Below are 22793 nucleotides of genomic sequence, written 5' to 3'. Positions count from 1 at the left end.
GAAGACTTTTTCATCTGTTTCATGAAAGTCAAGCCATCCTGCACAGGCAAGATCAGCTTTGGGAAGGAGTAAGCAAAGGCCATGCCCAGCAAAAACTTCTTAGAGTTTTAGATTGTGTCTTGTTAGTCTTCTGTTGGACTGTGGGCTCCACCGATTCCCCAAGGACAATCTCATACTGGCCTGTAACTCTAGGATCTTTGCAAGGATGGGGTGATTATGAGCATTCATCTTCTGTTACAGAACTTGTTGCAGCTTGATCCTCTAGATCTTACTGAAGGTGAGTGGGGTCTCCCAGTAGTGAGAGTGCTGTGATGGAGCAGCGGCTCTGCTTCCCAGGTTGAGCTACATGCTGCGGTGTCTCTCAGAACCTCTTCTTGTGGATGGTCATGGCAAGATCTCATCTTAGCAGAGGGTGCTCAAAGCTGCAGCACAGTGACTAGATTTGCCTGTCTTCTGCCCCTCTGCCTCCTAACATTTTATTATGAAGGATTCAAACATACCTAGAAGTGGAAAAATTATGCAGGTACAGTAAATACTGTGCTATGTTTCCTTTAGCACGTATGCATGTATCTGTGCATTAGTCAATCCATCTTATATTTTTCTTATATTCTAAAGTATTCTGCAAACATTGGTTCATATCACCACTTAAATCTTTAGGTTATCATTAATTGAAATTCAGTATTTGTTAAAAATTGTTTGAGGTATAATTTACATTATAAAAATCTTACCTTGGGAAAGAGTTTTAATAAGTACATCCAATTTGACAACCCAGACCCCTGCAGAGATAAAGAACATGGCCATCTTCCCAAGAAATTCCCTGTCATTCCTTCATATTTAATTCCCTCCAGAGGCAACCATTGTTTTGATTTTTATTTGTATTAATATAAATAAAATAATTAAGTTTGCTTTTTTTTGTTATTTTGAAAGTTATGGATGTGGATACATGTAGTTCCTTTTTTTTATTACCTAGTACTTTTCTATTTATTATATGAATAGATAAGAATTTGTTCAGTCTTTGTAAGATCTGTGATTAGTGAGTATTTTCTTTCAGTCTATGGCTTTCTCATTTATTTTCTTATTGGGGTCTTTTGACAAGCAAAAGTTTGTCTTCTTGATGAATTTTATCTGTTTCTAGTTTTATAGTTATTGCTTTCTCAGCTCTATCTTAAGAAATCTCCGCCTTTTCCTAAATCATAATAATCTCATTTTATTTTAGAGGCTTTGAAAACTTCAGCTCTTACATTTACATCTATGATCAATCTCAAATTAATTTTAGTATATGGTGTGCTAGAGGTTGAGGTTCACTTTTTTGTTGTTGTTAGTCACCATACATTATATCATTAGTTTTTGATGTAGTGTTCCATGATTCATTGTTTGCTTATAATACCCAGTGCTCCATGCAATAGTGCCCTCCTTAATACCCATCACGGGCTAACCCATCCCCCCACCCCCTCCCCTCTGAAACCCTTAGTTTGTTTCCCAGAGCCTATAGCCTCTCTCAGTTTGTCTCCCCTTCTGATCCCCCCCCCTTTATTTTTCCCAATGTCCTCCATGCTATTTCTTACGTTCCACAAATAAGTAAAACCATATGATAATTGATTTTCTTTGTTTGACTTACTTCACTTAGCATAATCTCCTCCAGTTCCATCCATGCTGACATAAAAGTTGGGTATTCATCCTTTCTCATGGCTGAGTAATATTCTATTGTATATATGGACCACATCTTCATTATTCATTCGTCTGTTGAGGGGCACCTTGGCTCTTTCCACAGTTTGACTGTTGTAGACATTGCTGCTAGAGGTTCATATTTTTCTATGAATATATACAGTTGTTCCAGCTCCATTTGTTAAAAACACTTTTCTCAATGGATTGCCTTGAAATCTTTGTCAAACATGAAATGACCATGTAAGAATGATGATGTTTCAGGGTTCTGTGTTCGGTTTCATTCATTTATTCATTGGTCCTTACACCAGTGCCACATCAATCAATCTTGAGGTCAGCTAGTGCAAGTCCAGTTTCCCTTTCTTTGAAGAATACTCTACATGTCTAGATCAGGAGTTGGCATACTGTGTCCCCCGCACCTCCATCCAAATTTGGCCAATTGCCTGTTTTTATATGTCCCAATTAGCGATCTACTGTTGTTTGACATAGGGACCAAGCCCAGGCTGCCTGCCCCCCTGCTGTCCCCATTCCCCTTCACCCTGTTGGCACCTTCTGTACCAAGTGTTGGGATCTTAATGTGGGAGTGGGTGACTCTATCATCTTTGGCCAGCTGCTCAAGTTGAGATGACCGGGGTCTCTAGGACAGGAAGAATGCTGGGATCTGAGTGTCACTGGGGCAGAGAATGAAAGTGACCACTGTGGTTATTCAGATTATCTGTTTCTTATATCAGTTTTGATGATTTCTGTTTTTCAGGGAATTTGCCTATTTCATGTAAGTTGTCATATTTATTGACATTAATGAGAGCCCCTTTTAAAAGTGTACAGATTCTATAACAGTTTTGCTCTTTATTATTTTTTTCCTTCTATTTGCTCTGTTATTTGCTCTTTCTTTGCTTAAGGTAGAGCCTAAAATCATTGATTTGAAAGCTCACTTTTCTAGTATTTTAAAGCAATAAATTTCTCTCCTATGCTTTACCCGCTTTGGACAAATTTTGGTATGTTGTGTTTTGTCATTCAGTTCAAAATGTTTTCAGTTTTCCTTGTGATTTCTTCTTTGATCCATGGATTATGTAAAAGTGATTGCTTAATTTCCACATATTTGGCGTTTTTGTAGGTCTCTTACTCTAATCAGCTTCTAATTTACTTCTGTTTTTGTCAGTCAGCATTCTCTGTATGTTCTCTCAACGCTTTCTTATTTTTTGAGACCTGTTTTATGGTCCAGCACATAGTCTGTATTGGTGAACATATGATGTGCATTCAAAAAGAATCTGTTTCTGAAGTTGTTGGGTATAGTATTCTGTAAATGTCATTTATAGGTTTGTGGTTAATAGTGCTGTTCAGTTCTTGTAGGTCTGCTTTACTGATTTTGTCTAGGTAATTTATCAGTTACTGATAGAGCAGTTAACAAATAATCGTGGATCTGCATATTTCCCCCTATTTTATTGTTTGCTTCATTTATTTTGAAACTGTTGTTAGGGGCTGACATTTATTACTATGTCATCTTGATAAAGGTGTCATTGTGTCATTACACAATACCTATTTTTATCTTTGGTAGTACTCTTCTTTGAAAAGAGTATATTATATGATATTTATATTGTTGTTGCTCTGTAGTGATAGGCCATTTTAAAGCTCTTAATCTTTGTTTTCTGAAGTATGACTATGATGTACCTATGCGTGCTTTGCAAGTATATATATGTTTGTGTTTATACTCACGGTGTTTGCTGAGCTTTGAATCTATGAATTTGTCTTCGAGATTATTTTATTTATTTTTAAAGATTTTAATTATTCATTAGAGAGAGAGAGAGCACGAGCGGAGGGGAGAGGCAGTGGGAGATAAGAGAAGCAGACTCTCCGCTGAGCAGGGAGCGGGACCCGGGGCTTGATCCCAGGACCTGGAGATCATGACCTAAGCCAAGGGCATACGCTTAATCATCTGAGCCATCCAGGTGCCCCCAAAATTATGTTGAAATTGAGACTTCACCTGCATATATGTTAACATTCTAATATTGTCCTACAAGTCCCTGAAGCTCTGTTAATTTTTTTTCTCAATCTTTCATTCTTCAGATTTCTATTAATTTATGTATTCAAGTTTACTTAACTACTTTTTTCAGCTCCAGTCTCCAGTCATCAGAATGAATAATTTCTGTTTTTCCCCACCTGACTCTTCTGTTATCTCCATACTCTAGTTTTTTATTTAGAATTAATTTTATACTTTTCATTTCTAGAATTTACATTTGGTTCTTCTTTTTTTTTTTAATTAACATACAATGTATTATTTGCCCCAGGGGTACAGGTTTGTGAATCATCAGGCCTACACATTTCACAGCACTCACCATAGCACATACCCTCCCCAATGTCTATAACCCAGACACCCTATCCCTATTCCCCCCACCCCCCAGCAACCCTCAGTTTGTTTCATGAGATTAAGAGTCTTTTTATGGTTTGTCTCCCTTCCTGATCCCATCTTGTTTCATTTTTTCCTTCTCTACCCCCCACAACTCCATCCTGCCTCTCAAATTCCTCATATCAGAGAGATCATATGATAATTGTCTTTCTCTGATTGACTTACTTCGCTCAGCATAATACCCTCCAGTTCCATCCATGTTGTTGCAAAAAGGCAAGATTTCGTTCTTTTTATGGCTGCATAATATTCCATTGTGTATATATGTGTGTGCGTGTGTATGTGTGTATACACACACACCACATCTTCTTTATCCATTCATCTGTTGATGGACATCTAGGTTCTTTCCATAGTTTGGCTGTTGTGGACATTGCTGCTATAAACATTTGGGTGCAAGTGCCCCTTTGGATCACTACATTTGTATCTTTAGGGTAAATACCCAGTAGTGCAATTCCTGGGTCATAGGGTAGCTCTATTTTCAACTTTCTGAGGAACCTCCATACTGTTTTCCAGAGTGGCTGCACCAGCTTGCATTCTCACATTTGGCTCTTTTTTATAGTTTTTATTTCTCTTCTGAGATTTCATAGTTTTATTCATTGTAAGATCTTGCGTATGGGGATACTATCTGCTTCAAATCATTGTCTGCTAATTCAGAAGTCCTTGTCATATCAGATCTGTCCCTACTGATTGCTTTTCTTTTGGTTGTAGGTCACACCTTGCTATTTCTTTGTATATCTAATGATTTTGGATGATATCCAGAAAATTGGAAATGGTAGGTTGTAGATCCTATGGATTCTGTTTTGTCCCTTAAAGGTATTGGTTTTGTTTCTTTTGTTCACTTCTTTTTTTTAAGATTTTATTTATTTATTTGACAGAGATCACAAATAGGCAGAGAGGCAGGCAGAAAGAGAGAGGAGGAAGCAGGGTCCCTGCGGAGCAAAGAGCCCGATGTGGGGTTCAATCCCAAGACCCTGGGATCATGACCTGAGCCAAAGGCAGAGGCTTTAACTCACTGAGCCACCCAGGGGCCCTTCTTTTGTTCACGTTTTACTTTAGCAAACTCTGCTTCTCACGAGGATACCTGTTAAAATCTCTGCTTTAGTTCTTTTAGTCTCTAATTGCTTGGAGTGGCCCCATACATGCCTAGGTTAAGGGGTGAGCCAGAGATCTGGGCAGAGTTGTTCTGCAGGTTTTGTGGCTCTTAGTCTGATTCTCTCCCTCCCTGGATTTGCCCCCCCCCTTTTCCCCCCCAATTACTGTGGTTGCAGGAATCTCCTTTTTAAGATTTGTGAATTACTGTTCAAGTTTTACACAGCTCTGCTTGACACTGACTGGGTCCTACTTCCTAGTGATGATCTTTAAAAAAAAAAACAAAACAAAACAGAAAATACCTAGTTTGCTCTCCAGTTTTTCTTTGCTATGGTTGCTCTTTAGTGTCTTCTGATAGTTACTGTTTGCACAGATTTTATAGTTGTCCTCTGCTGGAGAGTTGGGGGTTAATATGAGCCCTTCTGACATGACTGGAAGTGGAAACTGTTTTGCTTGCCTTTTAAATCTTTTCTTTTTTCTATAAGGTTCTCCTCCAGCAGTATTTACTCCTATTCTCTCTCCCTCTCTCTTCTTCCTTCTCCCCTCCCTTTCTCCTCTCCCTCTTGCTTCTCCCTTCTCCCAGTCCAGTTATTTGTTCAGTAGTTTCCAATGTCTGGATTTTGCTGATTCTATCCATGTTGTAGTGTTGATGAAGTTCTAGAACCTAAGTGAGGTTTGGTGGGCTGAGGTCCGGAGCCGATGACCAAGAAAGAATTCTTGAGACATCTTTGGTGCAAAGTGGTGGTTTATTAAAGCACAGGGACAGGACCCGTGGGCAGGAAGAGCTGCTGCCCTGGGGATGTGAGGAGTGGCTGGTTATATACACAGGAGTTGGGTAGGTGAGAACAAAGGGGATGATGTTAGTCTCTAAGGAATTTTGGAAGCAAGGTCTCCAGGACTTTGAGGGGCTAGCTATTGTTGGGAGAAAGGTTATTTATTACTAGTAGTAAAAATCTTCTTATGAGACCCTTTAGATGTATATCAGTGGGCCATATGCTTGGGAATGATTCTTGACACTATCTTGGAGATCTAGAGATAAAGTTTCACATTTCTCCTATCAAGTGTCCTTGTTAGTGAGATTTGGGTTTAGAAGAAATTTAACTTTATTTAGGGCTTGAGGAACTGAGTTATTTGCCTCTGGAAATTGTGCTATTGATAAGGTAACTTCTTTGTTTGTAGATCTCTAGGACATTGGTAAACCAAGGGAGACTCCTGTCTTACAGGATTGTGATCTCTGCAAGTTAACTATTTGTTTCTTGTTTATGGCAGTCAGGGGTGCCTGAGGAATGTCACACACATTTCCCAGGGGAGTGGGTGGAGAGGGGGTGCAAGGTGCCAGCTTTTGCTTTGTCCTCAGCCAGCCTCCTGCTCCCTCATCAGTGTCAGTGTTCCTCTGTCATCATGGTTACCTGTAAATTGGTAGTTGGATCTAGTAGCTTCTTAAGGTTCATGTTTAATTTGGAGAAGGGGAAGATGCGGTGTTTCATAAGCCCTCGGGTGGTATGTTAGTGTGGTGGTGGGTGGTATGTTAGCAGCTGTTATTGCAGTTCTCTATTCCTAGATCCATTAATTTGGGCTTAAGGTGGTGATTTCTAATTTAGCGATTTTCCAAGTGCAGTCTGGGGACCTGTTGATGATTCTTAAGATCTTTTCTATAAAGTCAAAAATTTTTGATAATAAATACTTGATTTGCTATTTTTATTTTCATTCTCATGAGTATATAGGAGAGTTTTCCAGATGCTATATAATGTAAAGATGCAGAAGCAGATGAGAAATAAGCTGTCTAATGTTCAGTCAGGTATTAATGAAATTTGCAAAGATGTAGAACAGTGCCACTTTTTTTCACTAATGTTTTTTAGTTTTAGAAAATACAGCTGTTTTTCATAAATAAAAGTTATTTACATTAATATGGAATGCTTTTATTATTCTTTTTATCTATTCTTATTATTCTTTTTAAGTACATCAAACTACGTCTCATACATATCAGGTATAGTGCACATAGAGCTTTTTGTGGTTCTCAATATTTAACTGTTTTCAAAATGAGTTCCATAGCATCTTCAACAGTGACCAACTAGGTGTGTTTTTTTAAATATCATTATAACATTACTTGATGTATTTAGTCTGTTGTAGTTATTCCTATTAATGCTCAAATTGTCCCCTTTGGACACGGAAATAATCTCTTTTGGAAACCTAGTTAAAACTCAGCTCTTCTGCAAACCTCAAGTCTGCTTAGAAGAGCTTTGCCTGAATATTCCTCCTTTTTTTTTCTTTTTTATCAACCGATGAGTCACCCTTGTATTTGCATATGTTTAAAGAAAACTAAATGTTTCTTCTTCTGATCACTCATTTACATAGAATATGGTAGAGAACAGGTTTACTTCGGAGGCTTGTTTTGCATTTGGGGCAGTTAGTCTCTCTATTCCTCAGCCAAAGGCTACATTCCCAGCCTCAGTCAGCTGTCTGGCAAATGCATGCCTTTAGTCACCAGGACAACCAGACAATAGAAGTGTCAGTACAAATCAATTATTATCGTTGAGCCTTAGATTGAGTTAAACATTGAATGAGTAGTGTTCTTGTTAGAGTTGATTCGCTGGTATTTAATACTATCGTTAAACCATTGGTAATCAACAAACAATTCTTATTTCGTATCATGACAAGTAAATAAAACTGGTTCTTAATATTCAGTTCTAAAAGAAATATGATTATATTAACTTGCCCATTCTCCTCCCTTGCTCAGTACCTTCTCTGTTCTAGTTATATTCTGGAAAATGTAAAAATTGAAAACTTTCTCTGTGGAGAGAGAGAAACCAAAACCTTGGTTAATTTTCCTTCTTGGCAGTCTGGCATATAAGATTCATAACTGTCTTGCAGTCTGGCATATAAGATTCATAACTGTCTTTGGGAATGAGAATGCTGTGCTTTAAGAGGTTCACAAATTAGTGTAGAATGATTGGAACCAAAACACTGGTGTGAATTTTGTTCTCCTTTTTATATGGTGATTCTAAAGTTCATCCAAAAAAATGAAGTAAAATTAACTAGGAAGAAACTGTAAACCGAAGAGGAAATAAGATTGGCTGTACTTAGATACTAAATGTATCTGTGTTTATAGGCAATAATTTGTAATATAAACGTGTGGGAACTACAGTAGTCTGAAACTAGACTAGGTACAGATCTGTAGAGTAGATTCTGAGATATGCTATAATCTCTCTATGTATTAGGTGTATGAAGTTACCATAAAATAAATGAATTTCAGCAGTTTGGTATGGAAAGAATTATTTATTCAGTAAAGGGAAAGTCAGAATGTTAATCGACAGTATATTAAAATATATTTCAGAAGTATTGTTAATTTGAAAAATTTTAAAGATTGTATTTATTTATTTATTTGTCAGTGAGAGAAAAATTTGCACAAGGAGGGGGAGCAGCAGGCAGAAGCAGGCAGAGGGAGAAGGAGACCCCCTCCTGAGCAAGGAACCTGACGCGGAATTTGATCCCAGGACCTTGGGATCATGATGTGAGCTGAAGGCAGGTGCTTAACCGACTGAGCCACCTAGGTGTCCCCAGAAGTACTTAAAGTTACAATTTAAAAGCCCAAAACCAATAAAAATATAGAAAATGTCTCAGAGTATCTCCCTACAAGATGTTTTTTAATCCCAAAGGGAAAAATATGACTTTTTTTTGGAGAAACCTGGTTTATGTCACTTAACATCACCCAGGAATGGAATTAAGTTGACATCAGTGCTCCTGATATGCACCGAGGAGTTTACAATATGAATTACATGCATGACAAAAATTTGTTTTGAGAAAACCAATATAAAGGAACATACTGCAAAATAACTGGCCTATGCTCTTCAAAGATACCAGGGTCATGAAGGCAAAGACGCATGAAGGAACTGTTCACCAAGAAACTGTTCCAGATTAAAGGCAACAAGACGGTTATGGATTCTGTACCGAGTGATTGATCCTTTTCCTTTTGCAGTAAAGGACATTATTAAGATGATTGACTAGTCCGTGGATTAGATAATAAAAACCCCAAATATTTATTTCCTTCTTTTGATAATTTTGCTATATTTGTCATATAAAAGAATGTCCCTATTTTTAGGAGATACACATTTAGGAAGAGAAGGTCCATATCTAAATCGTTCAGAAGAAAATTTGTCTCAAGAGAGAATGGTTAGGTAAATGTTAACATTAGAGACTTGGGGTAAGGGGTATGTGGGAGTTCTTTTCTACTGCATTTGCAGCTTTTCTGTAAAACAAATTATTTTATGGCTAAAAAACAGACTAAATTGTAGTATTTAAGGTTGTATATGCTTGGGGGTAGACAATTAAAAAATCCACAAGCGATTACCATAAAAATTAATAGAAAATATAGCTGACTATCTATTTAACATTTAAATTTGTAAGGACTTTATATACTAAAAGCAGTGGAAAAATCACAGAGTAAATATTGATAAATTTAACTAGCTAAAACCAGGAAGCTTTTTTTTTTTTTTTTTTTTTTAAGATTTTATTTATTTATTTGACAGTCAGAAATCACAAGTAGGCAGAGAAGCAGGCAGAGAGAGAGAGAGGAGGAAGCAGGCTCCCTGCTGAGCAGAGAGCCCGACATGGGGCTCGATCCCAAGACCCTGGGATCATGACCTGAGCCGAAGGCAGAGGCTTTAACCCGCTGAGCCACCCAGGCGCCCCCCAGGAAGCTTTTTAAAGATACAACATACAAAAATTATAAGACCCAAATGTTGTTACCCATACAGGGTAATGTAAATATGTCATCTTAGTTTGAGAAGTTAGGGCAGATGATAATCTTTCTCCACACTAATGTGACTTCACTAAAGTAGTAAATTTTACATTTATAAAGCTTTCTATAATTTGTAAAGCACATTCATGAATCAACATGTATTTTGAGTTGAGGAGTCCTTACCATGCTCATGCTCCTTGCTGACGGAAGAAAGAGAGAAGGCTCCCTTGCTGTCTTGGGAAAACCACAAAATAAGGACACAAAACACACAGTTTGTTGGCCCAGGAATGGACTGCTAACCCTGGGGGCCAGTGACTAATCAGATCCTCTCTCTTAAGAAATTGAATTGAGGTTCACCGAGGCTGGATTCAACTGATGAATCACTTAAACCGAAGACAGTAGGTACTTGGGCCATGTGCAGTCTTAACAAGTAAACAGGAAAAAAAAAAAAATCATGTACTAAGATAAGAGCAGTAACTTTATAGACATACTGTGAGAATCAGAGGTAATAAACTATTTGGTGGGACGGTGTTGGAGAGGGGTTTTGGAAACATACTCAGACTGCCTAGGTCCCAGATGGCTTTCTCTTTGCAGGCTAGGTTCCCATAAGTCTTTGTTTTCTTGAAGTGTTGCTGTATGCGTCCTGTGAACTTGTTTTATCTGAACTATTGTGGCTGGGTTTTTGTTTTTTGAAACCTATCTGGAATACTGTCTGATATTAGAGACTTTAAATCAGGCCTGGGAATGCGCTGTGTATTGTATACTGCCTTTTACTAAGTGGCCATGGTAGGTTTCTGAGTTAAAGCTCCTGATCTCCTTCACAGACCATGGATATTTGCAAGTAAGTTTTACTGTGGTTTCCACTGCATGTAATTTCTCTCTAGTGTTCTAAATATTTGCTGCTTTTATCTTTTCTCTTTGTACTCATCAGTTACTTAGAAAACAGGTGTTAAATACCTATTAATCCTTACATGAAACTTACTCTGATACTTTTTCTCCTTTATTCTCTAGGGAATAAATTGGCCCTTATATAGTCCTCATTCTTGGAAAGGGGTCATTTTAGTTTCATATCTGTTATTCCCCATGCACAGTATGATACCTGCCTCTAAAATAGGCTTTTCTTTATTATCCTATTTAAATCATTTTTATTTTTGGATGCTGGGATGGTATCCTAGTAGAATCCATACTTGCAGGTAAGTCAGGGGTTGGCAGACCTTTCTGTAAAGGGTCAGACAGTACATATGAGGTGTTTTTTTTTTTTTTTTTAAAGATTTTATTTATTTATTTGACAGATCACAAGTAGGCAGAGAGGCAGGCAGAGAGAGAAGGGAGGAAGCAGGCTCCCTGCTGAGCAGAGAGCCCGATGCGATGCGGGGCTCGATCCCAGGACGCTGGGATCATGACCTGAGCCGAAGGCAGCGGCTTTAACCCACTGAGCCACCCAGGTGCCCCTACATATGAGGTTTTTGTGGACCATACAGTCTCTGTTGTAGCTACCCAACAAAGCAGCATAGACAGTAGATAAACAGTGCACGTGGCTGTGTTCCAATGAAACTGGAGCTGCTAACACAGACCATAGGCCAGATTTAGCCTGTGAGGTCTAATTTGCTAACCTCTGGTCTGTATAGAATGTGAGAATTTGGATCAGTGAATTTATTACTTCTGCATGAGTAAGTTGGTAAGCTAATGTTCTAGGTCAGCATGTATATTTTAAGTGGAACGAAGGGCAAACATAATTTCTGCATCACATATATTTCAGTGCTGATAGGAAGTTGCTTTCACTCATGCACTAGGTTATTTATTTCATGTCTGCTATGTGTCAGACACTGAGAATACAAATAGTGGTAGAGAAAAGGTTCCTGCCTCATGAAGTTTACATTTATTAGCTGTGAGATAAAGGGGTGAACACAGTAAATAATATGTTGTAGTAATGTATATATGAGGTTTGGTGTGGGGGTTGTTGCCCCCTTTGGATTGGATGTTCAGGGAAGACTTCTGAGGAGGCCTATATGGCTAGAAAGAGTGATGATAGAAGAGGAGACTGTAGAGTTAATCAGGGGTTGGCTCCTTTGGAGCCTAAATTGTTGAAGAATTTGATTTCTATATAAAGGAAGCCATTATAAGGTAGTTTGTGCTTAAATTAAAAAAAAAAAAACCCTAAGATAAAATAAATTGGATTTGATATAGGTCTTACTTCCTCACATATCCATTTATGTGTCTGGCTCACAGAGGCTGTCTCTTAGTTATCTGCACATAAAGTTTGTGATTTCCTCTTCAATGAATCAGTTGCATATGTTCTAATTCTGGCATTTTTTAAAAAATTTATTTATTAGAGAGAGAGAGAGCATGTGAGAGAGCGAGCACAGGCAGACAGAGTGGTAGGCAGAGGCAGAGGGAGAAGCAGGCTCCCCGCTGAGCAAGGAGCCCGATGTGGGACTCGATCCCAGGATGCTGGGATCATGACCTGAGCTGAAGGCAGCCACTTAACCAACTGAGCCACCTAGGCATCCCCTGGCATGTTTGTTTAAAACCAAATTTTTAAGTTGGAATATGCCATATAGTCCTAAAAAGATATATACACAGAAAACTATTTGTTTCTCTTGCATAACTCCTATGAATAGTGTCTTTGTTTCTCTGAGTATTATTAACTAATATATATCCTTTAGATAGGCTATCACAGAGAAATACCTACCAGTCTAGAAGTATTAGAATAATCACGCTAATGTAGGTTGGATGGGTATAGGAAATGTTAATAATATACTTATTTTTCCAGTATTTTACTTGAGTTATGACATGTTTTTGAGCTATTTTTCTCATTTTGGATTTTTAGGGCAAAATAAGGCAAAAAACTGATTTTTCTCCTTTTTGGGGCAAAATAATGTATTGATACATGGTATCTCTCTTGATAGCTTTCAATGGGATTTTCTGTTTGTTAATATTTATTTTTGCTCAATTTTCCCATGTGCTTAGAAAGAGTGGGTATTAGTTACTTGTTCATAAACTTTTCAATTCTTTAAGTTTCATTATTTGTTTCTGTATTTTATGGGCAATGTTATCAGATGCTGTAATTATATCTTACATGGAGTCAATAATCCTCCCATCTCTTCAGTGTGGAATGAAAAAACAAAAAAGTAGTTGGATATATATAGATTGGATTAATGAAAAAAGATTCTCTAATTCCAGAGCATCTTTCTATCCTTTCCTTATTTTTTATCTTTTTATGTAGTGGTTGCAGAGTCTTGTCACAGTCTTTATTCTTTGTATCCTTTTTGTGAAAATAAGGGTTATAAAGGTAAATTCCCTCTCACACAAATTTCTGCTTTCTTTTGCTGTCTCATGAGACGGTAATAAAGCTGTACCCTCTACCCTTCTCAAGCCTGGTGCAGCAGTGTTTTCTTACCCTTCCTTTTTTATAGGAGTAATTGAGAATTGGTATGGATGTTTCCTATCTCTGATGTCCGTAATTGAGTTTGTTAAATTGCTTGCACTGCATATATTTATTACCACAGTTTGGGTGCTATGCTGGAGAGCTTTCATCTGCCCTTCTAGCTCTGGTCTTTACCCTGCTGCTTTAGGCAGTGGGTTTATCTGGATACACAAATGGGCTTTCTTGATTTCCTGGCTTCCCTTATTTTCACAAATCTCAGTATCTGCATGGACAATCTGGCCTCCTAATTCCTTGAGTTCTTAACCTCTAATAATCCTGCATCTTTTTTTAGATTTTTTACTTATCAGTAACTGAATCACCTCAGAGTTCAGGTTCAAGCATCCTGTTCTCTGAGCACCTCCACTTTTTTCTTCCCAGCTCATTCCCTCTAATTTCTAACTCCCAGCAACTTTGGTACAACCTGAGGCTAAACTTCTTTGTTGTCCATCATCCTCATCATATCTTTGTTTTTCTCACTTTAGATTCCATAGCCTGTTATAACCATTCCTCTTTAATTTTTGTTGTATTTTACCTTGGTTAAAGCCAGCGCTTGACTACTTTCTACCTAGATAGCCAGATGAGGCTGGAGGGAAACACACAACTTTGATTACTGGTTTCATTTTAGTACTCACAACCACAGACCTCATTACTGCTTGCTGTGTTAGTAATTCACTCTCCCATTCTCCTTTAACTTTAAAAAACTGTCCCTTTTCAGTTGATAGTATTTATTATTTTACTAACAAAACAAAGAGAACTTTATACGTTTCTATCAAAAAATCTATAAACCTGAAAGAGCAATTTTAGTAGGATGGTTGTAACAGAAGCCAGCTTTTCAGGAACTAAAATGTGAATGGGTCTTAAAGATTTAGAGACTGACAGTTTCCCAAATGTGTCCCTGGAACACTTTCTCTCAAATGAATCTTGCCCAGTAATAGGCTTAGACTACATAATTTTAAGAAATACTGAAAACTATATGTAGTGTATATATATGGAAAGGAAGTTTCCATTTGCTGGCCTAGATTTTAATAAAGCATTGGTTTTCAAACCTTGGCCTATTCCCTAGTTCCCCAAAGGGCTTGCTGAGATACATGGCTGGGCACCACCTCTTGAAGTCCTGATTTCTTAGTTCTTGATTGGGTCCTGAAAGTTTGCATTTACAAGTTCTTAGGTAATGCTGATGCTGCTGGTCCAGGGAGTTGGAGAGTGTTGTGTTGTGTTATGTTTTGTTCTTTTTTTTTTTTTTTTTTTAAGATTCATCTATTTCTTTTTAGAGACAGAGGGCATGAGCTGAGGGAGGGGTAGTGGGAGAGGGAGAGATAGAACCCAGAAGCAGACTCCCTGCTGAGCTCAGAGCCTGACTTGGAGCTCTAATCACAGGTCCCTGAGGAGACCTGAGCCCAAAACCAAGAGATGGGGATGCTTAACCTACTGAGCCACCCAGGTCCCCCTAGGGAATGCATTTTGAGAGCAACTTCACTTAGGTATGAAGGTCCAAAGTCAACTGACAAGAGTGGCAGTTACGGTTAGGATTTTGAGCAATATAGAAAATAGTTATTGTGGGCTAACAGTCAGAAATAAGAACTGACTAACATTAAGGGGCTTTGATAGTGAGATATCGTGAATTTGTAGTGGACCAGAGCAGCTAGTTTTAATGATTTTTCCAGTCAGAGAGCAGGAGCAGGACCATAGCAGTTAGTACAGAATTGTGAGTGGCAGGGCGGATCAGGCTGCTGATGCCAGATATCTGTAAGGTTTACCATCAAGTACTTCATCTTTATATTACCATGATGAGTGCCAAGACAGTAACTTAATGATCTCTCTTCAGCCCATCTTCTTTTTATTTATTTGTGTATTTGTTATTTATTCACTATTTGTTTGTAGTTTAAAAAATTGTATATATTAGTTAATGGGGATTTTTGGAATGTAAAGACTAAATGTTGTAAAGTGTCCTGAACTAATTGTGTCAGTTACAGTTAATAATTCTCTTTGGGCAAATGATCGCCATGTCTCTTGTTCTCATCTGGGAATTTTTAAGGTAGAAGAATTAGAAACTTCCAGTCCCCCTTTATAAATGTAATTGTAAAGCCACAGCATCTTTCAAAATTCCATTTTTGGAGAACCATTAGTCAGGTTTCTGACTAAGGGGAGTCCCATGTGGTTCCTTTTAAGTTGTTAAATAGTTTTTGGAGAAACTGGCCCTCTACAGGGTTGATATTATTTCTGGCAGTAAGTTGCATCACCATTTCTGGGTGTCTGCACTTCTTGGGCTTTGCCACTGAAAAATTTTTATAATGATACTGTGTCTTAGTCTAGAACTTAACGTGTGTCAGCTAGACTGCCTTAATGATGGTATAGTATCTGTATTGAGCCTGGAGTAGGAGGAAACCACAAGAAAGTTTGTCTTGAAACATGCTTGGGATACAGATAGAGGAAAAGGGTGTGTCCTTTTTCTGGTTCTTTCTCCCTTACCCACTTCAGTGAACAGGGTAAGATTGAGAGGTGTGCTACTGCTTTTCATTCTGATTCCTCAAATCTTTGTCGGGATCTTTGAAGCTAGATACTGTGTTCTCTTCACAGTGTCATAATTGGTTATTTTTAAAAATGATGTAATTTGGGGAACTTGTGGACTAGTTCCTTACAGTTTTACTGAATAATAATTATAATAACTTGTACATGTTTAAACTATACAGTTTTGATGAATTTTAATATATGTGAAACCATCACTATAGTGACAAGACAACATACATTTTCATTATCCTGAAGAGGTTTTTTTTGCCCATTAGTAATGTATCTGCTGATCTGCTTTCTGTTACTATTGATAAGTTTATATTTTCTGAAATAGAAATGAATGGAATCATACAGTTTGTACTTTAGAGGGGGAGGTCTGGCTTCTCAGTCAGCATAATTATCTTGAGGTTGATTCATGTAGTTGGCCTGTATCAATAATTTACTCCTTTTAATTACTGAATAGTATCCTACTTGGGTATTCCAAAATTGATATATTCTACCTGTTGATGAACATTTTGGGTTGTTTCTGCTTTGGAGTAGAACTGTAAAACAGCTGTGAACATTGTATGCATATCTGAGTGTGGACATGTGTTTTTTATATTTGTTGGGTAAATACTTAGAAGTGGGATGGCTGGGTCATCTGGTAGGTAGGTATATATTTAACTTTTAAGAAACTGTCAACAGTCTTCCAAAGTGATTGTACCATTTTAACATTTTTGAGAGTTCCAGTTCCACTTTGTTACCAACAACACATGATATGGTTAATCTTTTTATTTTTAGCCATCTAGTGGTATCTGTGGGTGTCTGTGGAGTCTTGGTGTTTTAATTTTCTGCATGACTAGTGATTTGGGGCTGCTTATTAGTGATATGTATGTCTTCTATGAAGTGTCTGTTCACCTTCTCTGCCCACTTTTACAAGTTTTTTTATAATTGAGTTTTAAGAATTTTTAAATGTATTTTGGATTCATGTTCTTTTAGGTTCTTAACACATTTTGCCAACACTTTTTATCAGTTGGTGGCTTTCCTTTCATTTTTTCTTTTAAGTTTTATGAAAGAGCAATAGTTGTAAATTTTGAAGTCCTCTCTATCAGTTTATTCTTTATACTTCTCTGCTTTTTGTGTTGTATATGAGTTCTGCATCATTTCATTTCTGTAGTTTTTCTAAAAAGTTAAATATCTTAGATTCTTACTTTTTAGCCATTAGGGGTAAGAAAGCATAGGAGGTAATTATAAAGCTAGAATTGTATCTGCCTTGTATTTTTGTTATTATTGTACTTTAAGGTTAAATTATTTATGATTCTAGTACTTTATATTGGGGGGGGTTTGGTTAATTTTTTTTTTAAATTAATCTCTGCATCCAACATGGGGCTTGAACTTACGACCCTGAGATCATGAGTCACATGATCTAGAGGCATCTGGGTGGCATAGTTAGTTAAGTGTCTGATTCTTGGTTTTGGCTGTGGTTGTGATCTCAGGTCGTGGGATTGCGCCTCATGTCGGGCTCCATGCTCAAAGCTGAATCTGCTTAAGACTCTTTCTTCCTCTCCCTCTGCCCGCCCCCCGACTCCCTGCCGCTGTTCAAGCATATGCATGCGCTCTCTTTCTCTCTCAAATAAAGAGATAAATCTGTTTTTAAAATAAGAGTCACATGCTCTACTTACTGAAACCAGCTGGGCACCCCTTTTTTGGTTGATTTTAAATCTGTCAAAGATCCATGAAATTGCTGCTGATCTAATTCCTCTGTTTTATGGGGTGAAGGAACAGGTTTATAAAAGTAACAACTTTGCTCAGGGCTTACAGTTTATGGTCGTTTCAAGACCAAAAAGTCCCAGATCCCCTCAAATCCCATTTTATTAGTGGTTTCCCTGTGAGGTGTTATTTTTTATACCGTTGCTGAGATTTTATTGCATATTGGAATATATTAAAATAAATTTACTTCATTCGTTGCTTCATTTTTCTTTGTGGTAAATATTCTCATTGAAAGCAGTGGTATTAAGTAGGTTAGCTTTTTGAAAGAATCCTAATTTTCCCTTAAAATTTCATTAAGTTAACATGTTGAATTTAACACTTCTGTTTTTTTAATTCTTTCCAAAGGTCTGTAAACAGATTTGGCTAGGATTATTTGATGATAGATCTTCAGCAATTCCAGACTTCAGGGATCCACAAAAAGTGAAAGAGTTCCTACAAGAAAAGTATGAAAAGAAAAGATGGTGAGTGAATAGTTTGTATTTAGAGCAAAGGCTCCCAAATTCACATTAATTATGGGTAAGATTAATCTGAAGACAAAGGAAGGAAATTCAGGTAGATAGGAAATAAGGAAATAGATGTGCAGGTAGATTGATCCTTACTATATTCTGGCATTTTATTGGATTTGGTTTCTAAAAGCCTTGACTTCTACTTAAGTCACCTGTGCCAAACAGCAGCTTGTTCCTTATTCCCAGGCCTCCTACCATTTTTTTGGAAAGTTAGGGATCCTTCCTTCTAATCATTCTGTAGCCCTATTAGCTTCTCAAGACATTCTAGTTTTATACAGCCTCTTTCTTAAAATCATCATTTGTCATTCATTTAGCAAGTATTTAGCATCTTTTATATACTAAGCACTATGCTAAAGCTCTTGGGTAGTAATCCATCCACTTAATTGCATTTTGCAGTTAAGTCTTTGCTCAAAATATCCTCACTTCTCACCCAAGAAATCATCTTACTACCTGGTTAAGAAGGGAGCCTTTATTCTCCCCTGACTAAATCCATCAGATGTTAATTTTTAAAAAGAAACTAGAACAGGTTGGACATGTGGCTGGTAAAGCCCTTTAAAAAACAGAGCAGGAAGTATGTCTATAAAACTAGTATTCAGCTACTCTGGAATCATCATTTTTAGCTATATTAACACAATTCAGTTTACTAAGACTCTTTATTCATTGGTATATATTTCCTTCTTGGGGGGTTAAGATTAATGAGAGAGTCACAAGTAGGGGCAATAGATAAGGAGGAAGTAAATGGTTTCTTGTTTCCCTGAGGAGCTGTATTTTAACCCAGGGGATCCTAAGGGAGTACTTGCTATGGTTCATGGGTGGCATATCTCTACTTTTATTCAGTGAGCACAGTAGAAAGAAATGGCTTTGATTTCTGTGCTCTGTGAACTTTGAATTCTTATTGTTCTCTAGAGGAGACTACTTTTTGCAAGGCAAGATTAGCCATAGCCAGGGCTATATTCAGCAGCACTAGATATGTTCAGTATGAATGGAGATAAAAACATACCAGTACAATTTTAAAGATTCTATTTATTTACTTGAGAGGAGGAGTGAGAGAGCATGAGATGGGGCGAGGAGCAGAGAGAGAAGCAGATTCCACACCAAGCAGGGAATCTGATCTGGAACTTGATCCTGGGATTCCAGGATCATGACCTGAGCCAAAGGCAGATGTTTAACCAACTGAGCCACCCAGGCACCCCCATACTAGTAAAATTTTAGATCAAGAAAGAAGAAAATCTTTGAGGGTGGAGTAATAGTGAAAACATGGTGGCATGAATGATTCTCTTAAAATGAAGTGTATATTTATCATTCTATCATTTCAGCTCTTAATTTTCAAGACCTTGTATCCTGTAGTTAGACCTTTCTCCTTGCATAGCTATAGCCTAATTTTGATTTTTTCCCAACAGTTTTACCAACTCAGAAAGTTAGTTTGAATAGAACTTAGATGGGATTTCAGATGGTTTATCTTTAAGCAGCAAAAGGAAAGTGTACGTTAGTAAGAGTTAATAGATTTAAAACCATTGATTCCCTTCTTGCGTTTATGATGATAATAATAAAAATATTAATTCAGACCATAACCCAAATAACTGTTAACCTCAATTATAATTCATGTTACTTTTTCTGTTCTGAGAAACAGGGTGGTAATGACAAGAATAATACAAATACACAGTTGAAAGATGGGCACCTAGAGGGAGTGACCCACAGTCAGGTGGGCCAGGCCCTGTGCATTTTAAACCCACACTTCTGCATCCCTGGGACAATGTAATGAGAGAGCAGTGCAGTGGGTTTTTAACATGACATAAGCACTAGCCAAATGCGGTCTCTCTAAAAATCCTCACTGTACTTAACACCTTGAGGCTATTGTCTTAAATCTGAAGGGGTTTTGAAATTGACTAGTTTTCAAACTCACTTCCTATGCTACACAAGCCTGGTTGCTTTACTTTTAGTCAGGTGAGTGTTTTGAACCAAATAGGTATTATCTGGTTGTATCCTTTGAGGAGATTTGACTGTACTCAAAAATTGATATCAGTAAACACACCAAATTATGGAAAAGCATAACTTCCTGTTTCCATTTTCATATCACATCTGTCCCATTTATTGGGAAAGCAGTTGTATTGTTTGTCATTATTATATAATTTGATAAGAGCTAACAATTATATAGCTAATACACCTGTACCAGGAACTGTTCTAAGTATTTACAAATGTGAACTCAGTTATACCTCCTAGCAACTATATCTCCATTTTATAGATGAAAAATTGGAGGCACAAAGGGTGAAGTAGTAGTTTGCTGTAGGTTTCATAGCTGTTGAGTGGTAGAGCTGGGATTAGAACTCTTTCTCTAGAACATATAGATGCTCTTAACCACTGTGTTTTCCCGTGTCCCCCAAGTGATATTGGGGGTATGGGTGGGGAGAAGGGTAGGGTGGGACAGAAAACTAGAAGTAGAGCTAAAGCTCTTACATGATCCCAGCCCTGGAGATTAGCATTGGCAATGTTTGGGTATTATTCTTACTGCCTCTTTTTCCTGTCTTTATGCTCTTCCTCCTGTAAATCTTGTATTTACATGACTGAGAACAAACCTGAAAGACCTCTAAAGTCTTAGGGACATCTTTCCATGTTAGAACAAGAGTAGCTATGTAGCATTTTATTATACAGATGTTAACATAACCCCTTTAAGTATTTTTCTCCTGATGAATGTTTGATATGTGGCCAGTTTTTTTGAAATTATAAAAAGAGCTGATAACATGCTTGCACATGTATCTGTGTTACTTATCCCATTAATCCCGAAGGAAACGTTTCTGGAAGTTGTATTTCTGGGACACAGAGCATACTTATCTATATATTTTAATAGGAAATAACAAAATTTATAAAATTTATGCTTGGAGCAAATGTGAATGATAATTTGTATTTTTATGAGTTTTACAAGTGTTTTTCATTTCTTTGTCTCCATTTGTGAATTATTTCTGCTTATTTAAAAGTTACGTTGTTATTCTCCTAGATATGTAATAGACTTTTATATTTTAGACTGTTAACTGTAATATAATAAACATTTTCCTATTCTTCTGCTCTCTTCCCAAATGTTATTTATGATCTTATGATAGTTTAGTTTTTAAAAATAAAGAGTTTTAACTGTTCATCATGAAGATTAACTGTAGGTTCTCTTTAAAAAAAAAACACACAGTATTTATTTTCTTAGAAAAATTTTAAGTAAATAATTGAAACAAGATTTGTAGTTAGTCTTTATTACCCTTTCTGAGTATTTCAATTAAATATAGTCTGAAGCTATCAATTCTAAGAGGGTTTTGAAATAAGATTGATGTTGAAGTAGTCTCATAAAAAATGATAATTAAGTCTATCATTTTTAAGCAGAGTAACCCCTACATTTTTTAAGTTAACTACCTGCTTAATTTTTCATATGTTTTAGGTATGTCCCTCCAGAACAAGCCAAAGTGGTGGCATCAGTTCATGCATCTATTTCAGGGTCCTCTGCCAGTAGCACAAGCAGCACACCTGAGGTCAAACCACTGAAGTCTCTTTTAGGAGATTCAGCACCAGCACTGCACTTAAATAAGGGCACACCTAGTCAGGTGAGTTGTCTTAAGTCTTTGTAGAGGCTTCTACTTAAGGAGGTTAGTGAGTATCATGAATCTGAGAATTCTTTAAGACAGTAGCATAAACTTATATGCCAATAGCATTCTGTCCTAAAGGTTTATAATAAGTTAAAAGAACTTTGGTTAAGTGGTTGAAAGGTGCATATTTTTGTTCTCTTTTGCTACTGCAAATTAGAGTTTCTTTGAATGCTTCACAGGTTTGTAAAGATATTCAGGAATGTTGTTAATAGCTAGCAGTTATATAACATACATTTAGTAAAACATGTGTATATGGGGACCATCAGTGTTAGAGCAGAATAGTCTCTGCAGTGGACTTTCACAAGAAGGAATTTCTTAAGCAGTAGAATTTTCTCCCTGCCTGATGGTGAAGCATGTTTATCACTGAAACACAGGTGGCTTTGCTTTATATACCTAATTTTCTTTTCTTTTTTTTTTTTTAAGATTTTATTTATTTATTTATTTATTTATTAAGATTTTATTTATTTATTTGACAGAGATCACAAGTAGGCAGAGAGGCAGTCAGAGAGAGAAGAAGGGAAGCAGGCTGATGCGGGGCTCGATCCCAGCACCCTGGGATCATGACCTGAACCAAAGGCAGAGGCTTAACCCACTGAGCCACCCAGAAGCCCCTATATACTTTATTTTAAAAAACTAAACAGACGGAAGTCTTTTCATAACTTGGTAAAGTTTGTGTTTCTGCACTTTATTAAGAATTGACTCAGTTATGACAGATTCGTTCCTGTCTGGCTTACAGCGTCTGTCCTATACAAGAGTGGTTCTGAGGTGTAGTACGATTTGAATTAAAGCCTACTGTTTTTAATAATGCACACTTGGGCATCTGGATAAAATTACAATTTTCACAAGAGGTTGGAATAAAAAATAATTGTACTCTTCCCATCATATAAAGGATGTGTTTTGTGAAAGTCTCATCACTGCTCTTAGCAGTAAGTCTGTCTTGTGTTAGAAGGTGTAACAACTGTTGTCATACAGTATGTCTTTGCCTTTGACTTTGCACTTAGAATTGAGAGAGAATTTGGGAATAGATGTTGAAAATTTGTGCTTTTCAGAAAATACCAAAAGTATTCAAGACTACAAGTAAAAGATTATG

General features: G+C 37.1%; 1 protein-coding gene across 2 annotated transcripts in view; it reads left to right on the top strand.

Moving 5' to 3' along the window:
• AGFG1 (ArfGAP with FG repeats 1) overlaps positions 1-22793 on the top strand; it is a 75169-nt gene that overhangs the window by 26483 nt on the left and 25893 nt on the right. For both annotated transcript variants that reach the window (XM_080799106.1, XM_080799107.1), the window contains 2 exons: positions 17920-18035; positions 21499-21661. In XM_080799106.1, the coding sequence (XP_080655232.1) occupies positions 17920-18035; positions 21499-21661 (279 nt within the window). The remainder of the gene's footprint in view (positions 1-17919; positions 18036-21498; positions 21662-22793) is intronic.

Source organism: Martes martes (genome assembly GCF_963455335.1).
Source record: "Martes martes genome assembly, chromosome: 3".
NCBI classification, from domain to species: Eukaryota; Metazoa; Chordata; class Mammalia; order Carnivora; family Mustelidae; genus Martes; species Martes martes.
This window is presented reverse-complemented; position numbering and strand designations above follow the sequence as displayed.